Source organism: Gigantopelta aegis, chromosome 13 (assembly GCF_016097555.1).
Source record: "Gigantopelta aegis isolate Gae_Host chromosome 13, Gae_host_genome, whole genome shotgun sequence".
Classification (NCBI taxonomy): domain Eukaryota; kingdom Metazoa; phylum Mollusca; class Gastropoda; order Neomphalida; family Peltospiridae; genus Gigantopelta; species Gigantopelta aegis.
In genome coordinates, this window is record NC_054711.1 from 15,390,612 (window position 1) to 15,415,943 (window position 25,332).

The 25,332-nt window shown below is 37.7% G+C and overlaps 1 protein-coding gene across 5 annotated transcripts in view; it reads right to left on the reverse strand.

Annotated features, from left to right (window-relative positions):
- The window catches only part of LOC121387075 (glycerol-3-phosphate dehydrogenase, mitochondrial-like), a 50,666-nt gene extending 25,490 nt beyond the window's left edge, over window positions 1-25,176 (reverse strand). For 3 of the 5 annotated variants that reach the window (XM_041518087.1, XM_041518086.1, XM_041518083.1), the window contains exons 1-12: window positions 25,119-25,176; window positions 22,295-22,359; window positions 20,055-20,201; window positions 16,492-16,660; window positions 13,657-13,781; window positions 12,577-12,674; window positions 9,638-9,801; window positions 7,600-7,761; window positions 6,734-6,878; window positions 3,919-4,004; window positions 2,586-2,693; window positions 1,070-1,204 (exon numbers count right to left, since the gene is read on the reverse strand). In XM_041518087.1, the coding sequence (XP_041374021.1) occupies window positions 1,070-1,204; window positions 2,586-2,693; window positions 3,919-4,004; window positions 6,734-6,878; window positions 7,600-7,761; window positions 9,638-9,801; window positions 12,577-12,674; window positions 13,657-13,781; window positions 16,492-16,660; window positions 20,055-20,165 (1,303 nt within the window). In that variant the 5' untranslated portion in view covers window positions 20,166-20,201; window positions 22,295-22,359; window positions 25,119-25,176. Of the gene's footprint in view, window positions 1-1,069; window positions 1,205-2,585; window positions 2,694-3,918; window positions 4,005-6,733; window positions 6,879-7,599; window positions 7,762-9,637; window positions 9,802-12,576; window positions 12,675-13,656; window positions 13,782-16,491; window positions 16,661-20,054; window positions 20,202-22,294; window positions 22,360-25,091 lie in introns of all 5 variants that reach the window. The other 2 variants (XM_041518084.1, XM_041518085.1) reach the window with 2 other exon arrangements.
- Between the last annotated feature and the right edge of the window lie 156 nt (window positions 25,177-25,332).

Consider the following 25,332-nt stretch of genomic DNA (forward strand, 5'->3'; position numbering starts at 1 on the left):
TTTATTTGTGCTTCCCACAGGCAGGATAGCACAAACCATGGCCTTTGTTGAACCAGTTATGGATCACTGGTCGGTGCAAGTGGTTTTACAGCTACCCATTGAGCCTTGCGGAGCACTCACTCAGGGTTTGGAGTCGGTATCTGGATTAAAAATCCCATGCCTCGATCCAGTACCTACCAGCCTGTAGACCGATGGCCTAACCATGACGCCACTGAAACCGGTCAGATTTGACAAATGCCAGAGCTAGCCCTGTTTTTAGAGGTATTTCCCCGTTTCAATATCCCACACTCAGGTCTCACTTAATTGTAACTTTATATCTAAATGTGCTACACAGTTACATGTTTATAGATTAACCAAACTTATTATTTTTTCTCATATCCTACAAATCTGTCTGGAGCATTTTCAATCGAGTTAAGTATGAAACTGGGGCCTGTTGCACAAAGCGATCTTAGCGCTAAGATCACCTTAAGTGCATAGCTACCTTATACACGTAACGTGATCTTGGCACTAACAGCTTCGTGGAACGGGGCCCACAAGAGAAAATATTGTTTGCTTTTCTGGAAACAGGCCATCTTACATGTACAACTGAAAATATTTAAAGAGACATTCCTGAGTTTGCTGCACTTTTTAAGATGTTATTGACTAACAGAGACTTTTTAACGATTGTGATTACATATGAAATGTATTTTTCTGCATAAAATATTAGTGGCTGTATATTAAACGTGTGTCTGATAGTTCTAATATTTGTACTAGGTTACATTTCATCTTATTTCCTAAAATATTGTTATTTCGTACGTACAAAATTATTTGAAGACAAAATTCAGTTTGGGCTTCTTACAAAAATATTAAGACAACCAGAAACACATTGAATATACAGACACTGATATTTGAAACAAGAACATATATTTAAAATGTAAGTTTAATCGTAGAAATATTTTATTAGTCAGAAACATCTGACAATGCAGCAAACTCAGGAATGTCCCTTTAACATTATAACAATAGCAGTCATTTAACATTATAATATTCCAGTAAAATTGAGAACTTGTACGATTTAAAGAGACCTACTCACCCGCAATTGTTATGAGTTTGTCTTTCGCGACCTCGATGATGTGGTTACGAGCGACAGACTGAGTGTCGGCCTTGTTCGGGTCGGCCACCAGGGGGCGCAGTCCACTCCACGCTGACAGGACATCGCCACGGCGCACTGAAGAAAATAACAACAACATATCACAAACAATGTAAACTTGCCATAAAAACAAGGCTCTCTTTTTCTTTTTTCTTAGGTAAAAGGTCAACTTGGGAAAGAAGGAAATGTTTGATTTAACGACGCACTCAACACATTTTACTTATGGTTATATGGCGTCAGACATATGGTTAACGACCACACAGATATAGACAGAGGAAACCTGCTGTCACCACTTACTTGGCTACTCTTTTCGATTTTGCAGCAAGGGATCTTTTATATGCACCATCCCACAGACAGGATAGCACATATTAAATTTCTATCTCTCATCCTCAGTAATATAGGACAGAGCTATCCCATGAAAGAAAGCTATGTAAGAAATTTCTATCTTATATCCTCAGGTATATAGGACAGAGCTATCCCATGAAAGAAAGCTATGTAAGAAATTTCTATCTCTCATCCTCAGGTATATAGGACAGCGCTATCCCATGAAAGAAAGCTACATGTATGTAAGAAATTTCTATACCACATGGGATATCATGCACTTGCGTTCAACATGACATTGTTGGTAATATATGACGTCATATTACTGTGAGGTGGTGACGTGAGGTCATTAGACAGTTTTAAATTAGTATTTTTTTTATTAAAACCTTCATTATAAAATATAATCTTGTTAATTTGTAGTGTTAAATTTTATTTAACACATGAAACAAACACAATAAATATGATATTGTAGTTTATGATAAAATGGTCAAATAAAAAAGTTGTGTAAAATAATGGTTTATTTACCGAATCAATGAGAGAAAAAGACTCCATCATATGCGATCATGTGGGATAGATAAAGTACACCCTCGTTGGTGAAAATTTCGACCACCGTGGGTATACTTTTTCTATCCCATATGACCACATATGATGGAGTCTTATATTATTTTCGTCTGGTGAGTGCTGCTATGCCTTTTCATGGCCTTTTTTTCTTCTTTTTTTTACACCAATTGTGGATATGATCATATGATGGATATGGAGTGTCAAACAATGTTAAGTACTCACTTAATAATGTGCATATCAGGGTTTCTGCCTGAAAGAAATTTGTGGGAATGGCGCTATGGAACTGAATATTTGCTGAAAGCAATCACAGTCGACAGAGGGTATGCAGGGCCTTCCCAGAAAGCAAATGGGTTAGGTTTAGGGTTAGGGCTAAGAAAATCATACAGTAATGATAAAAGTCATTAATTTTGTCAAAAAATTAACTTAAACAAAACAAATCTGCAAACTAAATTGGGTATGGTGCCATACCTGTTTTACCCTCTGGCAGAAACCCTGCGTATCATCATCAGTATACAAATTCTATGCTAAATGGAGATGAGCACAAAGAAAAATCGTAACAAACTAAAACGTTAGTTACCTTCGACGTCTGGGCTGAGATAGTTCCTCACTTCATTCAATATGAACTGGATTTCTTTCTCCGTGGGCTGCGGGTAATCTGTCACATCGCATGGGCTGTCTGTGGTACCTGCACCAATGAAAGGAATGTTTGTTTAACAAGAGACTAGTGCCTCTTAACAATGCCTGAAGTAACTACTGAACACTACCCGAAGAGATCAGACTAAGCCCACAGCTAAAAGCTGATGGGGAATGGCAGGTGTGTGGCACATATACATGTAACCACAAGAGACAAGCACCTGTCGCGGTTGGAGAGACAAGGACTGGGATGTGGTAGTGGACAGCGAAAGAAGTTAAAAGATAGGACGAGTTGCCAGATCGGGAAGAAATGAAACAGAATTCAAAGAAGAGAATGGAAAGGAAGAAGAAGTTTGGTTTGTTTAGCGACACCACTAGAGCACATTTATTTATTAATCATCGGCTATTGTATGTCAAACATTTGGTCATTTTTACATATAGTCATCAGAGGAAACCCGCGACATTTTTTTCTAATACAGCAAGGGATCTTTTATATGCACTTCCCCACAGACAGGATAGCACATACCACGGTCTTTGATATACCAGTTGTGGTGCACTGGCTGAAATGAGATCAATCCCAAACCGACCGCGCAGCAAGCGAGTGCTTTACCACTGGGCTACGTCCCGCCCCCAAAATGGAAAGGGGGCAGTGGGATAAAAAAGGACAGGTCATAGGTTCCAACGTGCACATTCAGAACAAAGGCGTTGAAGGACATCAGGGTTCATAGCCTGAAAGACCAAACAAATTCAAAGAGTTTCAAGGACTTTTACCTGCCAATTTCAAAGATGGTCAAAGACAGGCATGTAGGTACAGGGTTCGCAGCCCGGCACCTGCTCCAACCCAGAGTGAGTTCTTAAGGGGTCAATGGGTAGGTGTAAAACCACTACACCCTCTTCTCTCTCACTAACCAATGGACAGACAGCCCAGATAGCTGAGGTGTGTGCCCAGGACAGCGTGCTTGAACCTTAATTGGATATAAGCACGAAAATAAGCTGAAATGAAATGAAGGCAGCTCTTGCCATACCTCTCAAAAATTCAAATTCAAATTCACCCCTTTGAGTCTAGACTCTATTAAAAGTGTTACAAGCACAAGTCCTGGGTCCGTGCTTATAAAACTTTTAAGAGTCCAGACTCATTCTTTAATGATGCATACAATTTGTATGGAGTTGTCATGACGTTAGTGTCTCAGACTCTTGTTAGAGTCTTGAGAATAGACTCTAAATGTTTTATAAGCATGAGTCCCGGTTCTCTGGTAATGATACAAGGTCAATCTTACCTGCCAGTGTCACTTTCTGCCACGGTAAGAAAAATATAACTCTCCCATCGCTAGTTGATGGATCAAGCAACCCCATGTGTTCTGGACTGGAAACAAATTATACAAATTAATGGATGGATTGCTGCATGGATGGATGGATAGATGGATGGATGGATGGATGGATGGATGGATGGATGGATGGATGGATGGATAGGAAGGAAATGGTTTACGGTTATATGGCGTTGAACATATATATGGTTAAGGACCACACAGATATTGAGGGAGGAAACCCGCTGTCGCCACATCATGAGCTACTCTTTTCGATTAGCAGCAAGGGATCTTTTATATGCACAATCCCATAGATAGGATAGCATATACCACAGCCTTTTATGTACCAGTCATGATGCACTGGCTGGAGTGAGAAATAGCCCAATGATCCCACTGACGGGGATCGATTCCAGACTGACCGCGCATCAAGCGAGTGCTTTACCACTGGGCTACATCCCGCCCCCTCCTGCATGGACGGATGGATGGATGGATGGACGGACGAACTGATGGACAGTCAGGTTGGAAAGATTTGTGAATGTATGGATGAATGATTAGATTGATATATGGATGGTTGGATTTATGAGATGGCTAGATGGCTGGGAGGATGGATGGATGGATGAATGAATGGACAGATAGATGAATGGACGAATTGAAGGACTGATTCATGTTCTGCTGGATGGATGGCTGAATGAATGTATGGATGAATTAGATTGATAAATGGATAGATATGTGGATGGATGGATGGATGGATGGATGAATTGATGGATGAATGGGTGATTGCTATTATGGGATGGACAGATGGACGGATAGATGATTGAATGAATGGATGGATGGCCTATATTATAATTTGTTACACAATCGGATGGGTTGAAATGGGTAAACATCATAATTTAATAGGGGACAATATTTCAAAATCTTAGGTAACTGAAAGTACTTAGGTAACCAAGTGTTCGGTCACGTGAATATAGTTTTATTATCGTCCATTAAAGGCTTTTGTGGGAGATATCGCTGGCACTATAATTTGCGATATCTCCTGCGATATTCTTCTAGGAGATATCGCTTCTTATAATCTTGATTGGTCAAATTTTATCACAATTTTATCACAAGACATTATTTTGTTACGACACTGTGTATGTTTGAATGCTAAACCTATCATTAGTGAAATCACGCCACTGTTGTTCTGCTAGTTAACAAGTTTACTGCTTCCAAATAGAGGATTCCCAGTCTGGAGCTCCACGCGGTAAGATGTGTTTGTTTCGCTTGTGCACACTGCACGTGCTTTCGTGTGCTCGACTTGCAGTCCTTCATTTCGTTGTTTTTGTCAGCGAAATGAAGTTTTCTACTGGGATGTATGCGGCCATTGGAACTGATTGAACGCTGGAACGCTTCTCGTTTCGACAGCCTGCACCACCAGGTTGGATTCTTTTTTTAGCGAGATTCCTTGCCTCCACGTCATTTCTCCGTCTGACTGTCGACTTGGGTTTTTTTGTGACTCGTGTGACGGCCATTCTGCAGAACGCCACGGTTGTTTGCGTTTAGTCTCTACATGTCCGAGCCTGTCCTAGCAGCACTGGAAGATTGACCGCCCCACTCTAAGAAGAAATAGGAAGCGGGGTCAGCCCTACTACTCTTTTTCTAGACTTTACCTTGCTTTATAGTGATACCATCTCGTATCCTCCGGAGTCAGGCCCGTCCGCACCACTATACCAACCCATGATGACTGGACTATACCCTAGTCTGATACTCTCTCTCGTTCAGACGGATCCAGCTTCTCAAGATCTGTATTTCAGCACAGCACTACACCTTCAACGTCTATCGACTGTCAATCTAGGGGTTTTCTTGACGGGATGCAACCCATCTCGTCCCTTTAAGCTGTGCACCCAAACAGCCTTAACTAGGCCACTCGCGTGGACATATCGATTGGACTTTAAACTTTTAGATCTGCGTTCAAAATTTTATGTCGAAATTATTTTTTTTTTTTTTTAATTATTAAATAGTCCGATTCTCTCTTCTTTCTCTTATTTAATTTTGGACTGTCCTTCTAAAATGCTCCAAATTATATAAATATTCCGCGGAGCAGTCAATTCTTTTTTATTTTTGTCTTGTAACCTTTTTATTTTTTTTTATTTATTCTATTAACTTTTTTACTAATTGCTATTTTCAAAATTCTGCCCATTTTCAACCCCTCACCCCTCCATCCCGAGTCAGGCCACCGATCTTATCGGAGGTCAGACTTGGGATGGGCGTGTTCGAAACCCTAGTGGTATATGGGCACGTTAAACTAGTTATGATCATCATCCAAATAGAGTGACATTCAACCCACATTACTGATATTGTTTACAATTGTTGCAAATGAAAAGAATGATAATGGATGATAAAAAGAATAACCCCCTCGTGTCTTGTGATATCATAATTTATCAGCACTCATTAATTAAAGTACAAAAATCCTCAACAAGCCTCGGATTTCATACTTTTATGAACTCATGCTGATAAATTATGATATCACAAGACACTCGGGGAGTATCCTCTTTGTAACCAATGAGTTAAGATATATCTAACTGTAAAAGACTTGAACTACGGATTTATCCTAAACTGGTGCTTCAAATGTATTAAAACAAACTGATTTTCAATTTGACTTCTAATAGGGTACTTTTAATTGTGGAAATTAATTGTTCACCACATAACCAATTTTAAAGTTGCTTAACCGACATGCGAACAGAACAACGGTTCTAGTGAAATATTGTGCCCTGATTTAACAGAATAATAAGCAGCTCTTCACGATACTTACCTGTAATATGCAGGTAGAACGATGTGTACCCCGGAGCTGGGCTGACAGATCTTACGTATACATGGGTCAGACATCTGTCGAATGCTGTCCGTGTATGGGCCTGTCGCGTTGATCACACATTTAGCTTTAATATCAAATTCCTTCCCTGAAACATCAAGACAAAACATGTGTTAAAGTCGCATTGATCACACATTTAGCTTTAATATCAAATTCCTTCCCTGAAACGTCAAAGCAAAACATGTGTTAAAGTCGCGTTCATCTAACATTTAATATTAAATTCCTTCCCTGAAACGTCAAAGCAAAACATGTGTTAAAGTCGCGTTCATCTAACATTTAGCTTTAATATAAAATTCCTTCCTTAAAACATCAAAGCAATACATGTGTTAAAGTCGCGTTCATCTAACATTTAATATTAAATTCCTTCCCTGAAACGTCAAAGCAAAACATGTGTTAAAGTCGCGTTCATCTAACATTTAGCTTTAATATCAAATTCCTTCCCTGAAACGTCAAAGCAAAACATGTGTTAAAGTCGCATTGATGACATTTATTTAGCTTTAATATCAAATTCCTTCCCTGAAACGTCAAGGCAAAACATGTGTTAAAGCATCAGGGTTTAAGCTGTCAAATCGGCAAATGCAAATTAAACTTGATTTTAGCAATTTCACCAGGTCCAGATAAATCTATTTAAGGGGCCTATATCCAACAAGGATTCAGGCATGTCCATCTCATCCCCAATCTAAAGCTCATGACAACTAAAAATTATTTCACTCGGGACATAAACATGATACAAAATGGAAGCTCGTTTAATATCCTATAAATACAAAATTACTTGCCTTTTTTACTTATACTTTTTAAAATATATTTACCAGTAATCTGATCTTTGACATGGGCACCGCAGACCACTTCCTTCCCATCTTCACATGATTCCTTGAGCAAGCTAAGAACCTCGACATGATTGGTCAGCGACCCCCCCATCCTGACTGCCGTCAGGGCAATGGCAATGTTCATCCTCGCATCATCGTGCTGCCCTGAAACATTTTAATAAAAAATCTGTTACTAAAGAATAGAAGGGAAGGTTTAATGACACCTCAGCACGTTTTAAACTACGACTATTCAGACCTCAAGATTCTACAAATTCACTAGCCCTCGGTCCTGGCTTGTGTCTTGTTGGTCTGGACTAAGTACAAACTGTCAACCGAATTACTATAATGCACATGGTACTAGCCAAGGCTTCTGTAACTTTCTCAAACATTTTTTTTTTTTTTTAAAGATTTTAAATTTTATTATATTTTATTTGGCTAATCGAAACTTTCCCCCCCCCCCCCCCCATATTAATAACTGTTTATTTTTTCTTGACCATTCCCTTGTTGACAAATAGCAACCCATGCACAGGGAGAAGACATGGGTTGTTGCAGTAATTTTATATATAATTTATACACACATAATATAGTTATTACTTTATAGGCAGACTTAATTAAAATAATATATTCACAAGGACCTGGATTTTAACAAGTATCTAGAGTAAATGAAAGTATATAATGATATATGAAAATGAGAGAGAGAGAGAGAGAGAGAGAGAGAGAGAGAGAGAGAGAGAGAGAGAGAGAGAGAGAGAGAGAGAGAGAGAGAGAGAGAGAGAGAGAGAGAGAAAGAGAGAACAAATATGCACACACATACACACACACGTGTTTTGATTATGTACATATTTATCATTATTTATAACATTTCTGTGATCTGTAAAAAGAAGTAGGATATACAATAGGCATACAGATATGAAGGTGTTTTACTTTACATCAATTTTATGTGACCTGTAAAGACTGTATTCGGTTCTTTAACACTAATGTCCAGATAGCAAGAGAGCAAACTGGAGAAAACATGAAGTGTTTTCTCTTTTATGGATACATTACCTGTCCTCAAACAAGTGAACTCCACCCCCCCCCCCCCCCCACCCCACCCCCCCACCTACGGCGCACTTGTTTGAGGAGATGTAATGTGAAAAGAAACTGCTGTTGTCACATAGGAAGTGATGGTCCAATAATTGATTGCAACAATACATCAAACTATCAAACGATATATTGCGATAGTCAGTGTTTCGATAGCAATACATTGATAGTTAATTCAACTATCGATAACTATCGCAATTGTTTGCTCAACTATTGATAGTTTCGATAGTATGCACAGTGAAAGAATAACAACAACAATGCCTGGTCTTTATATTATAAATTTATTAAATATGATTTCATTACCTATTGACATTATTACAAATAAACACAGGCATACATACAAACATAAACATACGTACACACACACACACACACACACACACACACAAACACATATAAATACACACATACATAACAGTTTTGCGAAATATCTATTCATATTACTGTTATCAAGTGATTTAAGAATCCACAATAGTATTTTAACTATCACAATACTATTGCAATAGTAAACCTGACTGTAATAGTCACCCCTACTAATGATACAAGGAAAGAAAAAATAAATTACCCTTAAAAAAACCCCAATTGAATTAAAATTTGAATTAAATTAATTTTCACATGCATTGTTGTGAACATCCATACATGTAGATGCAACTGTAAACCAAGTTTCATTAATGTAGGTCTTACAGTTTGTGACAAATGAAACTAAATGTGAAACTTTAATGTTGAGCTACATGTAAACCCTAAAGTTGACTGAGCTGCCAATGGAATAAAAATACCTATATCTTGCTTTTTCACTTCGTAAACATATTACATAAAAAAGAAAAAGATTGTGACAAAAAATATCAAGACTGCAAAATTATGAAAACTAGGCAATAAAAGGAAGGTTTTTGAGTGGCACTAAAATGTGGAATCTATGAAAACAATTTAATCTCTGCTAAATAAATAACCATATCTCCCTCACCATCGTAATACACCAGAGCGCCAACTAGACGATCCTTCTTCAACATGGGAAATAACTCTAACGCCTTCTTCTTTGACAGGTAATAACTGGACTGAAGAGTTTCCCTGCCAGCGACAATGTCATACATTTTGATTCCAGCCCAGAAATACGGAACTTGCCACCATCTGAAAAAAAATTAAACTAAGTCATAACCCTTTTAGCTCTTTAGTATAAAATCATATTAAGGCCAACTTAAGACCACCTCAAAAAGTACATTTCTTTTATCTGATCAACTCCTATTTAAAAGAAATAAATAAAAAATTAAATTATAATACCAAAACAATTAAAAACAATAACAATGGTGGGGATAGTGGGAGGTGGGGGCAGCGAAGTATTTTTAAAGGAAAGCTAAACTGTAAAAAAAAATGTATTTAGTTGTTAAAATGTTTTTCAGTTGCATGTTTTTTTTAATTTCGACACCTACTATTAAATAAAAAAACCCAAGGCAATTCTGTGTATTTGCAAGTTTGGCAGAGCCAGGGAATGACTATCCCCCCAAATTTACCTCTTTTTGTTCCCCACCACCTTTTATCTTTGCCTGCCTCCCCATAACACAACTCCTATAAACCCTTGAATGGAAAAAACGTGAGGTGTTTTCTCTTTTATTGATACATCACCTGTCCTCATAAGTAGTGCATATTCCCTACGGTTAGTAGACTGGTCTGAACATCCCAACAGATTATGACAGAGCAAAATAAAGAACGTCCGAACCATAGAAGCGAAGAAAAAAGAAGGAAGTTACAGTAACATGACCGGAACAGGAAGGGGTGCACAGTAGAAGAATTTAAGGCTGTTGGGATGTTCGGACCAGTCTACTAACCGTAAGGAATATGCACTAGTTATGAGGACAGGTGATGTTGAAAAGAAATAGTTAATTCTGACTACAACAATGCTTGGCATACACTACAAACACTAGGTAAGTTGTCAGACTTTTCGTTTTTGATGGGAATGAGTGTGACTGCACCTAAAGTTAAAGTTTGTTATTGATGGGAATGAGTGTGATTGCACCTAAAGTTAAAGTTTGTTATTGATGGGAATGAGTGTGACTGCACCTAAAGTTAAAGTTTATTTTTGATGGGAATGAGTGTGATTGCACCTAAAGTTGAAGTTTGTTATTGATGGGAATGAGTGTGATTGCACCTAAAGTTAAAGTTTGTTATTGATGGGAATGAGTGTGATTGCACCTAAAGTTGAAGTTTGTTATTGATGGGAATGAGTGTGATTGCACCTAAAGTTAAAGTTTGTTATTGATGGGAATGAGTGTGATTGCACCTAAAGTTAAAGTTTGTTATTGATGGGAATGAGTGTGACTGCACCTAAAGTTAAAGTTTGTTTTTGATGGGAATGAGTGTGATTGCACCTAAAGTTAAAGTGTGTTATTGATGGGAATGAAGTTTGTTATTGATGGGAATGAGTGTGATTGCACCTAAAGTTGAAGTTTGTTTTTGATGGGAATGAGTGTGATTGCACCTAAAGTTAAAGTGTGTTATTGATGGGAATGAAGTTTGTTATTGATGGGAATGAGTGTGACTGCACCTAAAGTTAAAGTGTGTTATTGATGGGAATGAAGTTTGTTATTGATGGGAATGAGTGTGATTGCACCTAAAGTTGAAGTTTGTTTTTGATGGGAATGAGTGTGATTGCACCTAAAGTTGAAGTTTGTTATTGATGGGAATGAGTGTGATTGCACCTAAAGTTAAAGTGTGTTATTGATGGGAATGAAGTTTGTTATTGATGGGAATGAGTGTGATTGCACCTAAAGTTAAAGTTTGTTTTTGATGGGAATGAGTGTGACTGCACCTAAAGTTAAAGTTTGTTTTTGATGGGAATGAGTGTGATTGCACCTAAAGTTAAAGTTTGTTATTGATGGGAATGAGTGTGACTGCACCTAAAGTTAAAGTTTGTTTTTGATGGGAATGAGTGTGATTGCACCTAAAGTTAAAGTTTGTTTTTGATGGGAATGAGTGTGACTGCACCTAAAGTTAAAGTTTGTTATTGATGGGAATGAGTGTGATTGCACCTAAAGTTGAATTTTGTTATTGATGGGAATGAGTGTGATTGCACCTAAAGTTAAAGTTTGTTATTGATGGGAATGAGTGTGACTGCACCTAAAGTTAAAGTTTATTTTTGACGGGAATGAGTGTGATTGCACCTAAAGTTAAAGTTTGTTATTGATGGGAATGAGTGTGATTGCACCTAAAGTTAAAGTGTGTTATTGATGGGAATGAAGTTTGTTATTGATGGGAATGAGTGTGATTGCACCTAAAGTTGAATTTTGTTATTGATGGGAATAAGTGTGATTGCACCTAAAGTTAAAGTTTATTTTCTTTATCAACACCACTATTTATTAATTTATTAATCATCGGATATTGGATGTCAAACATTTTTCAATTAGTAGCAAGGGATTGTTTATATGCACCATCCCACAGACAGCATAGGATGTACCACAGCCTTTGATATATAAGTCATGGTGCATGGGCCAACCAATATTATTTATTTCTGTTCATATTTAAATTGCAAAAATATTTTACTGTCGTAATGTGTATGTATTATGGAGAAGGCCTAGTAAGTTGTATAACTTGTGTCTAATCCATTTGTTCTTTAAAAAGCAATAAAATATGTTTTCAATCAAACCAACTGGGATCGATCTCAGTTTGACCCAGATTGATAGCGCATCAGGCGAGCGCTTTACTACTGGGCTACATCTCACACACTGCCAATTGTCTAAATTCAATCCGACGGGGTCGAAAACAATAAACAAACCACACTTCCAGTTTAATTCTAATTTTATTTTGACGAATGAGAATTTGGCCCTCGTCAAAATGTTTTGAAAAATGTAATTTCTCACCCTCCTGGATTTAAAAAAACCACACGAAAGTTTTGAGTTATTACACACTTACTTATAGATCGGCAGCATGATGGGCAGAGAGTAAGCCAGATGTGGAGCAATAGCTAGCAGGTTCGCTCTCTCGGCCAGGGCTTCGGTCACCATACGATACTGAAAAGAAAGGAAGGAAGGAAGGTTATTTAACACCCCAGCACATTGTTTAATCAGTAAATACACTTGGCTTAAACAATATTTATTTGTCAAAACATAAAGGAATTGGTCAACAGACAGACTATATTAAGACCTCTCCTTACATTTTATAAGCAGATACATATTAAGATATAACAGACCTACATAGACTAAAAACAAAAAGAGAAGAGGTGGAGAAGAGGGGGGGTGTGTGTGTGTGTTACAGTGAGTAGAAAACAGCAGAACTTTTACATTGGATTGGGTGATGTCTGGTACAAAATTTATGTGTTAATTTTAGCAAAAACGTTTAGTACAAGTAATGAATTTTAAAGTAGTTTTCATAATTGCTTCATTTTCTAATACACTTAAGACTGCAACATTAGCTGTATGACTGCATCAAATAATTTCCTGATCACTGCCGGCCAGTTTTTAAACAGGTGTCCACTGAGAGCCAAATAATTTCTAAATACACCTGCTACAAAAAGTTAACTTCGTTTCAGACTCTGCCATGAAAGAAAATTTGAGGGGAGTGATTTAATTGCTCCCCTAACTTAGGTTACGGGGAAGGAAGGAAATGTTTTATTTAACGACGCACTCAACACATTTTATTTACGGTTATATGGCATCCGACATATGGCTAAGGACCACACAGATATTGAAAGAGGAAACCCGCTGTCACCACTTCATGAGCTACTTTTTTCGATTAGCAACAAGGGATCTTTTATATGCACCATCCCACAGACAGGATAACACATATCACGGCCTTTGATATACCCGTTGTGGTTCACTGGTTGGAACAAGAAATAGCCCAATGGGCCCACCGACAGGGATCGATCCCAGACCGAACGCGTATCAAGCAAACGTTTTATCACTGGGTTAACCCTTAGGTTATGGGGAGCCATTTAAGTTATTACCATATTGAAACCATATAAAGTCACATGATAGGGATTAATAAAATACATACTTGTTCTCTGTCGAGATTAAACACGGCCTTCTGTAAATAGCGCACACCTCCATGGATTAGTTTTGTACTGCGACTGCTCGTACCAGCAGAATAATCAAACTTCTCTACTAGTGCCGTCTTCAAACCTAGAAGAAAACAAAATAAGAAAAGATTAAATACTACATATTTGATCGTTCTGAACACATTTTAGAAGCAGTAACGTTTAAATGTTTTTTTGGGTTTTTTTTGTCACTATACCATACAGCCTCAGTAATTGCACATAGCAATCAGCAATGCCATGGAGCTTATAATTCTCTGCAACATTTTTGCTGTGTACAATACTGAATTTTTTTCTATGACATTTTCAAATACACTAGTCCTACTGACAGGTGAATGCAAATCAGCAAAGGATCTTTTAAACACATTTTCCCATAGACTAATAGAATCTATCACCGTTGTGAGGTATAGACTAATAGAATCTAACACCGTTGTGAGGTATAGACTAACAGAGAATCTATCACCGTTGTGAGGTATAGACTAACAGAATCTATCACCGTTGTGAGGTATAGACTAACAGAATCTATCACCGCTGTGAAGTATAGACTAATAAAATCTATCACCGTTGTGAGGTATAGACTAATTAATAGAATCTATCACCGTTGTGAGGTATAGATTAATAGAATCTATCACCGTTGTGAGGTATAGACTAACAGAATCTATCACCGTTGTGAGGTATAGACTAATAGAATCTATCACCACTGTGAGGTATAGACTAATAGAATTTATCACCGTTGTGAGGTATAGACTAACAGAATCTATCACCGTTGTGAGGTATAGACTAATAGAATCTATACTAATAGAATCTATCACCGCTGTGAGGTATAGACTAATAGAATTTATCACCGTTGTGAGGTATAGACTAACAGAATCTATACTAATAGAATCTATCACCGCTGTGAAATATAGACTAACAGAATCTATCACCGTTGTGAGGTATAGACTAACAGAATCTATCACCGTTGTGAGGTATAGACTAACAGAATCTATCACCGCTGTGAGGTATAGACTAACAGAATCTATCACCGCTGTGAGGTATAGACTAACAGAATCTATCACCGCTGTGAGGTATAGACTAACAGAATCTATCACTGTTTGAGGTATAGACTAATAGAATCTATCACCGCTGTGAGGTATAGACTAATAGAATCTATCACCGCTGTGAGGTATAGACTAATAGAATCTATCACCGTTGTGAGGTATAGACTAATAGAATCTATCACCGATGTGAGGTATAGACTAACAGAATCTATCACCGCTGTGAGGTATAGACTAACAGAATCTATCACCGTTGTGAGGTATAGACTAATAGAATCTATCACCGATGTGAGGTATAGACTAACAGAATCTATCACCGCTGTGAGGTATAGACTAACAGAATCTATCACCGCTGTGAGGTATAGACTAACAGAATCTATCACCGCTGTGAGGTATAGACTAACAGAATCTATCACCGTTGTGAGGTATAGACTAACAGAATCTATCACCGTTGTGAGGTATAGACTAATAGAATCTATCACTGTTGTGAGGTATAGACTAACAGAATCTATAGACTAATAGAATCTATCACCGTTGTGAGGTATAGATAAGGCAATTCCAACCTGAGGGACAAAATGTTTTTGTGAAGGCCAAGGTTTACCGAGGGTTGGAATTGCCTTATCTATACTTCACCAATGGTAATTGATTCTTTTTCTTGCCCATTTAATTACATTAACAAAACATTAATTTTGTAAGCTACAGTCTGTTTATTGTAGAACGATTCATATACATTTCACCTGCAAACTCATTTAATCATACGTGGAAAAATTGTCCATCTTATGCAACAACATAAATATGTAATGTTCAACTTACCAAATAAATATAACCCTGAAAATATTAATTTGTTGAAATATTTTTAAAACAATGATACAACGTGAAATGGCAAATAGAATTTTAAACGTCGTAAAACATGGGTTATGACGTCATGCGTATGTAGAAATCGTCTAGCCCTCGGGTCGGACAAGTTTTGCACCGTGCAAAAGCTGGATAACCTTGTCTAGTGGGCAAGAGAGAATAGTATATTCGTACACCAGTTGTAGGGCACTGGCTGAGAAAACTGAGTCCAATGAGAGAGAACATCAGGCAAGCATTCTGCCACTGCAGGGCAGGACGTAGCCCGGTGGTAAAGCATTCGCTTGATGCACGGTCAGTCTGGGATAGATCCTCATCGGAAGGCCCATTGGGCTATTTCTTGCTCCAGCCAGTGCACCACGAATGGTATATCAAAGGCTGCTGTGGTATGTGTTATTCTGTCTGTGGGATGGTGCATATAAAATATCCCTTCCTGCTAATCGAAAAGAGTAGCCCATGAAGTGGCGACAGCGGGTTTCCTCTCTCAATATCTGTGTGGTCCTCAAGCATTCTGCCATTGCAGGATGTAGCTCAGTGGTAAAGCGTTCACTTGATGCACGGTCGGTCTAGGATCGATCCCTGTCAGTGGGCCCATTGGGCTATTTCCATCTTCTGCCAGTGCTCCACGAATGGTATATCAAAGGACGTTGTATGTGTTATCCTGTCTATGGGATGGTGCTAATCGAAAAGAGTAGCCCATGAAGTTGCGACAGCAGGTTTTTTCTCTCAATATCTGTGTGGTTCTCAACCATATGTCTGACACCATATAACTGTAAATAAAATGTGTTGAGTGCATTGTTAAATAAAACATTTCCTTCCTTCCTTCAACGGGTACTCGTGTATTATTCTCTACGTATTGAATACTGCCACCGAGTTACACCCAGCCCCTTTAACAAGAAATACATTAACCTCTGCTGATGGCATCCAGAGCGACCCCAGTGCCGGTGGCGCCCCCACCGATCACGAGGACATCATACACCTCCGTCTGTAGTCTCCGGTGGATCTGGTCACGACTCGGCAGCGGCCCCTGACTCGGTGCAGTCGTAGACTCTGACGCTAGTACGCTGCTTACAGGTAGCTGAAACAAAAATGAAAAACATAAATAAATAAAAGCTTGTTTAGTTTAACAACACAGTCTCTAGACCGCATTGATTTATTCATCATCAGCTATTGAATGTCAAATATTTGGTAATTTTTTACTTAAGGAAACGCCACACAATACAAGTGCCATGAGAATAGCTGATAGCGTAGCTGATGTTGTATTGTCATAACCGGCTATTCACGTACGAGCCACTCGTATTGTGTGGTGTCGCCTATAGAGGAAAGCTGCTACATGTTTCCATTAGCAGCAGGGGATCTTATAAATTCACTTTTCCACAGGCAAAACATATATCATGTATAATCATCAGTTACTGGATGTCAAACATTTGGTACATTTTTACTCCTAGTCTTAGAGGAAACCTGCTAAATTCTTCCATTAGTAACAAGAGATCTTTTATATGCACTTTCCCCATAGGCACCCCTGTGCGTGCTGTAACCCCATAGGCACCCCTGTGCGTGCTGTAACCCCAGAGGCACCCCTGTGCGTGCTGTAACCCCACAGGCACCCCTGTGCGTGCTGTAACCCCACAGGCACCCATGTGCATGCTGTAACCCCACAGGCACCCCTGTGCGTGCTGTAACCCCACAGGCACCCCTGTGCGTGCTGTAACCCCACAGGCACCCCTGTGCGTGCTGTAACCCCACAGGCACAGCTGTGCGTGCTGTAACCCCACAGGCACCCCTGTGCGTGCTGTAACCCCACAGGCACCTCTGTGCGTGCTGTAACCCCACAGGCACCCCTGTGCGTGCTGTAACCTCTACGTGGTGCAGGGGTGTAACATTCGCTTTGAGAATGGCCAATACAGCACAAATTGAAATTTTGATTAAAAGTCAGTATCTATCTGCGATATCTGTATTTTTGCACAGTTCTTTACACTGTTTTTATTTAAATCTTGAATTTTTATATTGATGTTGATCATCACGTTATTTGTTTGCATTACCATAGTTTTGACACCCAATAGCCGATGTATTTTTCGTGCTGGGGTGTCGTTAAACATTCATTCATTCATTCATTTCCCACAGGCAAGACAGCACATATCATGACTTTTGCTATTCCAGTCATTGGACCCTGGCTGATATGGGGGTGGGGGGGGGGGGGGGGGGGGGGGGGGAGATCCAATCAGAAGAGTCCACCTAGTGGATTCGATCCTAAGACCAAAGCACTTTAGACGAGCCATCTACCAAATGAGCTATATATAGATCGTGTCCCAAAGTCAGATCAAGACACAGATTGATCTAAATAATACATAATATGTATTACATATAATGTATTTATTATATAACATTTAGTGTAATATCTTAAAATATCAGTGAAATAAAAGTGTTATCAGTCACTCAGTGACAGTAACACATTTTAGAGTGAAAATTTCACTATTTCACTCTAAAATGTGTTATCATCACTGTAGAAAGTGTTATCTTCACTGTAAAAAAGGTAAATTGCCTTACGTTATATAATCATATGATATGATTGCAAATGTCACTTGATGATATATAAATAAAATTTGACAAAAAACATGAAATATCCTCTATATACATGTATTACAAACTGACTGTACATTGGAAGTAAATTTAATTCACTTCTACCTTCATGAATATGTATATATATATAGCCAAATTAAAAGGTCCTTAAAAGGAAAGAGCATCACTGTTTTACCTCAGCATATTTTAAATAATTACAATTACAGGGACTAAATATAATGAGATTGTAGCCATTTTAAAAGGTAAACAAAACATTTTTATGTGATCATCAGGGAATATTTTGTTCTGTATAAATTACCATCAAACTGCATATGTTAAATCTACTTTTCTGATACAGGTTTTAAGACAATTGATGGAACATCCAAAGTAATATGAACGACAAAACCGTAATACATTATCAGGGCCGTATCTCTGCACAATGCCGAGTCGAATGGGCATTTGGCAAAATAGTGGATGATTCCATGAAGCTCTATCTAGTGTCTCGTCTATAGAACATCTATTTCCGAGGAAATCGTTTACTGTGAACTTGACACCTCTTGAATCACCACAAAGTTTATTTCATCCCTCTTGCATCATCTGTCCTGGATCGGCCCTCTGGCTGTCCAGAGACAGGACCCGGGACAAGCCCCTGGCTATCCAGAGACAGGACCCGGGACAAGCCCCTGGCTGTCCAGAGACAGGACCCGGAACAACCCCCTGGCTATCCAGAGACAGGACCCGGGACAAGCCCCTGGCTGTCCAGAGACAGGACCCGGGACAAGCCCCTGGCTGTCCAGAGACAGGACCTGGGACGGACATGCTCGAAACCTTAGTGGTATATGAGCATGTTAAAATTCCACCACCTACCCTCTTGCATTGCTACAAAGAGGACTGTCACAAAGAGGACTGTCACAAAGAGGACTGCCACTCCCAGTTCTACTTTAGATTCTTTGTACTGCATTATCTTTTACTTCAGAGACAATGCAAGTCAAGCTGCATATCTATGCTGTTCTAGCATTTTGTCTAATTCATCCCTGTATTAAAAATAAGATTTAATCTGTATAATTTAATGGTAATTTGTAGAAAACAACCTTTTTATTTATACAGGATTTCTTTAAAAAAAAATATTATTTGAGTTGGTATGGGTTTAAAACTTAAAAACATGTTTTTATATAAAATTTACATTATTCATTATGAAGTTACATGCCAATTCATCAGTTTCCTTAATTAAACGAACTATAGACGGTGAGCACATGGTTATTATTCAACAAAGAACATTATGGCTGTGCAGTTGAATTTCAATGTAATAATTTGAGGCCTAGTTGAATTTGAGAAGGGTCAGTAAGATTTTTCTTTAACTAGCCCTGCTGGCGACCTTGGTTTTCATGTTAATTTTCAACCCTGATATATCTCTATAACCAATGCATTTCTGGTCATTGTAATGTTTTGTAGTGTCTCAATATTGATATTTTACGTAGGAATAATGAATTTATAATTATAATACTTTGTATTTAAAACATGCTACAGTAAAATAGTGTTCTACAGGGTTCGAAACTCGCCAAAGAATATGGTGGCCCAAAAAATAATAATGCATGTTGGCAAATTATGGTAAGCAAACCACGAGCAAGATTTTAATGTGGAATACAAATATTAATAGTGGCTCATATGTTATAGCTCTAAAGAAGATAATATTATTAGGGCAACTAACGCCATTATTTTTTAATATTTAAGTTGCCCAAACAGGACATTGGTCGCATTTGGCGACCTGGCCATAGGCCGTTTCGAGCTCTGGTTCTATGCTAAGGATGGGTGTTTATTTAGTTAGAGGAAACAAACGAAAGGTTTGCTAGGATGAAAACTCAGGATATTAAATTTATTAATTTTGATGTCAGATTAAACATAAAAAGACGTACCACTTTGGTGTCTGATAATTTAGGAAATACGACTGTGGCTACGTACACCCCGCCACCTATAGCCAGACCAGAGTACACCAGTCGTTTGATCGTTTGAACTCGGACACGCATGATTAACGTTGTATCACTGGAAGCAGTTCACCATGCCTGAAACGAGAAGAAAAAAAATTCAAATTTATACACACATATACACAGTGAAAACCCTCTAAACCAGACATCCTAGGGACCAAGTGAAAGTCCGGTTTTTAAGAGGTATCCAGTTTAGAGAAGTTAAGTTCCTAATGATTTTTAAAAAAGGAGCTTGAAAAATGTCTGGTTTTGAGAGGTTTCACTGTATTTACAATGTATATATACAACCCTGGAAATAAGTGGTCAGTAACAGACACTGTCCAGTACAAATTTGTCATATATATAATACAGCTCTGACAGTCACAAACATAAGATTTGCGGTCATTTTGTCTGATACAAAATGAAGTATTTCTGTGTTGAAGTAGTCCAAAATTAATGCAGAAAGATATTCACTTGTGGGCCTTGTACTAGTGTTAGAAACAGTTCGATACAGTACGTTTTAAAATGCACATTTAAAATAGTTTTTTTGACCATTTCATGCAGCATGCACATGCTTATTTTGGAACTGTTGGTAGAATGCCTTCACGTTTGCCTGAAAATGGTGTTTCCCCATGTCTATTAATAGACCCGAGCAAGCCTGATGATCCGATAGACCCAAGTTGACAACGCATCTTTTAACACAAAAATTTATCCATCTAAACTTAACAGTGGACAAATATTCTAGTGTCATTGTGTTTATTTAATGTAAGTTGTACCTCTGAAACAGGTAGTGTGATGTGCACATGCTCTGGGTTGGCTGTCAGTCTATACTTATCAACAGTACCTTAGCTTGTGTTGGCAGTTCTTACGAATGTCAATTAAGCAATAAAAATTATATGGACAATATAATCAGGGTTTCTGCCAGAGGTTAAAAATAGGTATGGCACCATACCCAATTTGTTTTGCATATTTTATTTTTAAGTTAACCTTTTGACAAAATTAATGACTCTTATCATTACTGTACAATTTTCTTAACCCTAATTCTAAACGTAACCCATTTTTTTTCTGGGGGAGGCCCCCCATACCCCCCGTTCACTGTGGTCGCATTCAATTCCATAGCACCATACCCAAAAATGTCTTTCTGGCAGGAACACTGATATTTGTTTTAAAATAAGTACACATTATTCAATATGTTTATTAATAGGTGTTTTGTTATTAGAAAGTTATTTCAGTTTCCAATTTAATAGGAATTCGTAGACCTTTTGTTGGCCTCATCGCAGTGACCGGGCAGTCATGAAAATCAGTTTTTCTGTTTTAATTCTTTAAACGTATATTTAACCATATGAATTTTTCAACTTTGTGGAAAGATATCATCTGTATTTCATTTCCAAATGAAAGGCAGCATGTCAGAAAGTCGGACGAAACGTCAGCTTATTTGATTATGCCCCACCCCCAATCCAAGTGCTTATATATTCATATTTACAAAACAGACTTAACTGCAACATCTGACCCAAAAAAATTCACTAGCCGTCAGGAATGGCAACAGTAGTTATTTACTAGCCCAACATTGAATGTCACTAGCCATGGGAGTGGGGCTACCATAATCTAGAAGCCCTGACTTAATCTAATTAGTTTAATATTCCATTTGAGGCAACATGTTTTCTCAGGTTAACTAAATTATCGGTCCCGTCTGTGTTATTAGCTATATTTCCCTCGAACTGGTGATCCATCACATATTAAATGGAAAACCATGCACCGAAAAGGACCAACTATTGCTGCGCTTGCACAGTTGGTTATTACAACCTTTGGCTTAATTATTTAGGAGGAACTAACTATAGATGAATCTGGGGAATCGCAATAGCCATGCACTCCTTTCTTTATGTTATTTGTTAGGCAACTATCGGTGTTACAGTCACTTTTAAATGAACCGTGATACCAATTAAACAATTAGTGCACAAACGGGCCTCGTCATAAAGTGTTACTTTAAACACGTCTGCAAGTCCAGTTTTAAATGAAACAATGGGCGAGTTACTCAGCTGTCATGACTTCCGCAATCACACATTTAATTAATACCCTCATGGGCTTCTGCATCACACAATCGGCATAATTTCTAATAAATTCTTTCACTCAAGATATTTTGCTTATTTAACTTATTAACTTAATTTGAGCTTGCTTATTTTGGGTATACTTACATGTATTTTGGGCACACCCTTTATCGAGTCAGCCTTGGTGCAATCTAAAGCCCTGTCCTTGCACTCTGTGGATATGGAGTGACATTTAGTAATAGGATGAACGAGTCAGCCTTGGTGCAATCTAAAGCCCTGTCCTTGCACTCTGTGGATATGGGGACATTTAGTAATAGGATGAACGAGTCAGTCTTATAGGGACAGTTCGGAGTTTACAACCATTGTAAAATGTTTCCGACCAATAGAGCCTTTTCGATGATGTAACATACAAATTAAATATTTTTTTTTTGCTTAGAATATCAGTGTCTGTATTTACAAGGTGTTTGTTGTTGTCCCAATATTTGTAGTAGCCCAAACTGGATTTTACCTCCCAATAATTTTGTACATACAAAAAAATATATATATCACGAATTAAAGAAAACATTGAGTGCTACAAACATTAGTATACGACCGCAAACACATTCAATATACAGACAATGGTATTCTAAACAAGAAAATGTATTTAGTATGAAATAGTAGTCGCCAACAAGGCTCTGTTATCGCAACCATCTTACAATGGCTGCAAATTCAGGCCAGTCCCTTTAATACTCTTATCACGTTGTACAAATCTAATAAAATCAGCAAATTCACACAATATGGCGGCAACATCTGACTGGCATTTAACATTATGGAGTATTTACATAAAATGAACATGGCCAATTCCATTGTTTTTAAGGTGCAGACCCTAGTTTCAGCACGTTAAAATAAACGGGTTAATTAAGTTCAGTTAATCTACAAACCCGCAACACACATTAGGATAAGATTATAACAGAGAGAAGCTAAAGTCTGTGACATTTAAACAGAGAAATACTGTGTAAAAATAACTAGAGCTCGTCTCGATAACCATTACTTCTCAAACAAAGGTGCATTTGTAGAATTATAAAAAGTGCATTTTGGGGTATTACAAAAACCTGGATGGCCAGGGTTAATTAAATTCAGTTAATCTACAAACCTGCAACACACATTTGGATAAGATCATAACAGAGAGAAGCTAAAGTCTGTGACATTTAAACAGAGAAATCCCGAATAAAATAACTAGAGCTTGTCTCGATAACCATTACTTCTCAAACAAAGGTGCATTTGTAGAATTATAAAAAATATATATTTTGGGGTATTACAAAAACCTGGATGACAAGAACCACTACAGGTGTACGGAAATTAATATTCTAATTTAAATTATCAAAAATGGCTTTAATAGTGAAAAATATGGGGTAGTGTTTCAAAACTAGGGTTTGCCACTTTAATGGTACAATAAATAATTTGATTGTAATTTTTTTTTTTTTGGCATACAGTTCGATGTTTAGGTCTGAATTTAAAATGCCCTTATTTTGGTGACTACGGTAATGTATAGGTGTGATCTAAATATTTTAAAGAAAAATGCGATTTGTATATTAGGCCATCTGTGTTAAAAAACTTAAGCAAAAGTTAATAAATAATGTTGGTGGAAAGCAGTCATTGTATACTCGTACCATGCTGAGTTGCACCATTTGGGATTTTCTTCCTTTTTAAAGTATTATGCCACCCACTGTTTGTTTACATTCCCAGTCTCACAATTAGATGTGTAGACAGTCAAGTAGCTAAGAAATTTAAGTACATGTATATCTTTTTCTTCTTCTTCATCTACATTACCATAGTTTGACACCGAATAGCCGATGTAGTTTTCGTGCTGGAGTGTCGTTAAACATTCATTCATTCATTCATTCATTCCATCCATACAGGTAGTTAGCGGTGCAGCTTTGAAATAAGGCGTGTTGTTTTAGACGCTACTGGATCCAACTTGGTGAAACAAGCTTAAGCAGTAATGAGCCTGCATTGCTAATTACTTCACGATATCACAATAGAGTACACCTGTACACTTAATTGGTAAAGCAAACAGAAACCAAATAAGTTGAAAGGGAAGGGCTAAAGATTATCTTTACTGGGCATATTGTACTAAAAACATCCTACAACATGTAGCGTGAAAGGCGTACATTATAGAAACAAATAATAACCGAATAAATAGAAACACCAAAGAATTATGTCTGCAGAACATTGTTACAAAAACATCTACCAAGCGTAATCTAATGCAATATCATTTATTTTCACCTTTGTAAATTTATGACACAGCAAAAAAAATACGGGGTAAAATATATCTAATAATTTATTTAGCCCCCACGTACATGTAGTACACATTATTTAGGCCGTGGACGAAATGTACTGGGGAAATAAAAACCCAGTGGACGAATCGTCCGGAACTGATTTTGTGTAGTGGACGAATCGTCTCGAGTTCCTCAGTGGACGAATTTTCAGTGGACGAATTGTCCAGTGGACGAATTGACTGCATCCCCTAACGGATATGAAAATAAAATAAAAAAGTAAAAGAAAGAGAAAAAAAAAAAAGAGGAAAAAATAATAAGAAAAAAAGGAAGGATAGTGTCAGATGGTGTTATGTTTTTGTTTTAAACAATAATAATAATAATAATAATAATTGCATTTGGCTAATTAGTTCATCAAGATAAAGCTAAGCTTGTAACAGTGTAAGTATGTCGAGGTTTATCTTGATGAACTACTGCTGAACCAGAAATTTCGAGCCCTGAAAAATCAGGCCAGTTCATAATCATAGACATGGGTTTTACGGTACGTTGACCTAAAGGCTAAACTAAACACCAATTCTTTCAGACATAGATAGGCTAGAAAAATAAATAATGCACTTTCAATAATCAGTCCGAATGCGTGTTTTGTTTTGCCAGTATCGTGGTAACGCTACACCTGTTCGGTAACTAACCATAAACAAACAGCGTAAGTAACATACCCTTGTCCAACCTCAGTTAGCAATAAAAATTCAACGCCGCTGAAGCCTTGACCTTTTTCAACTAATTTTCATTCAACCATTTCATTCTATGCTATTTTCTAAACAGCACACCACCGATAGCATAATAGTTATTTTAAGAATTGAACAAAAGGTCGCGTAGCCTTTGAACCATAGCTTGTGCGATTATATTTATTTTTATGGCCATTACTGAATA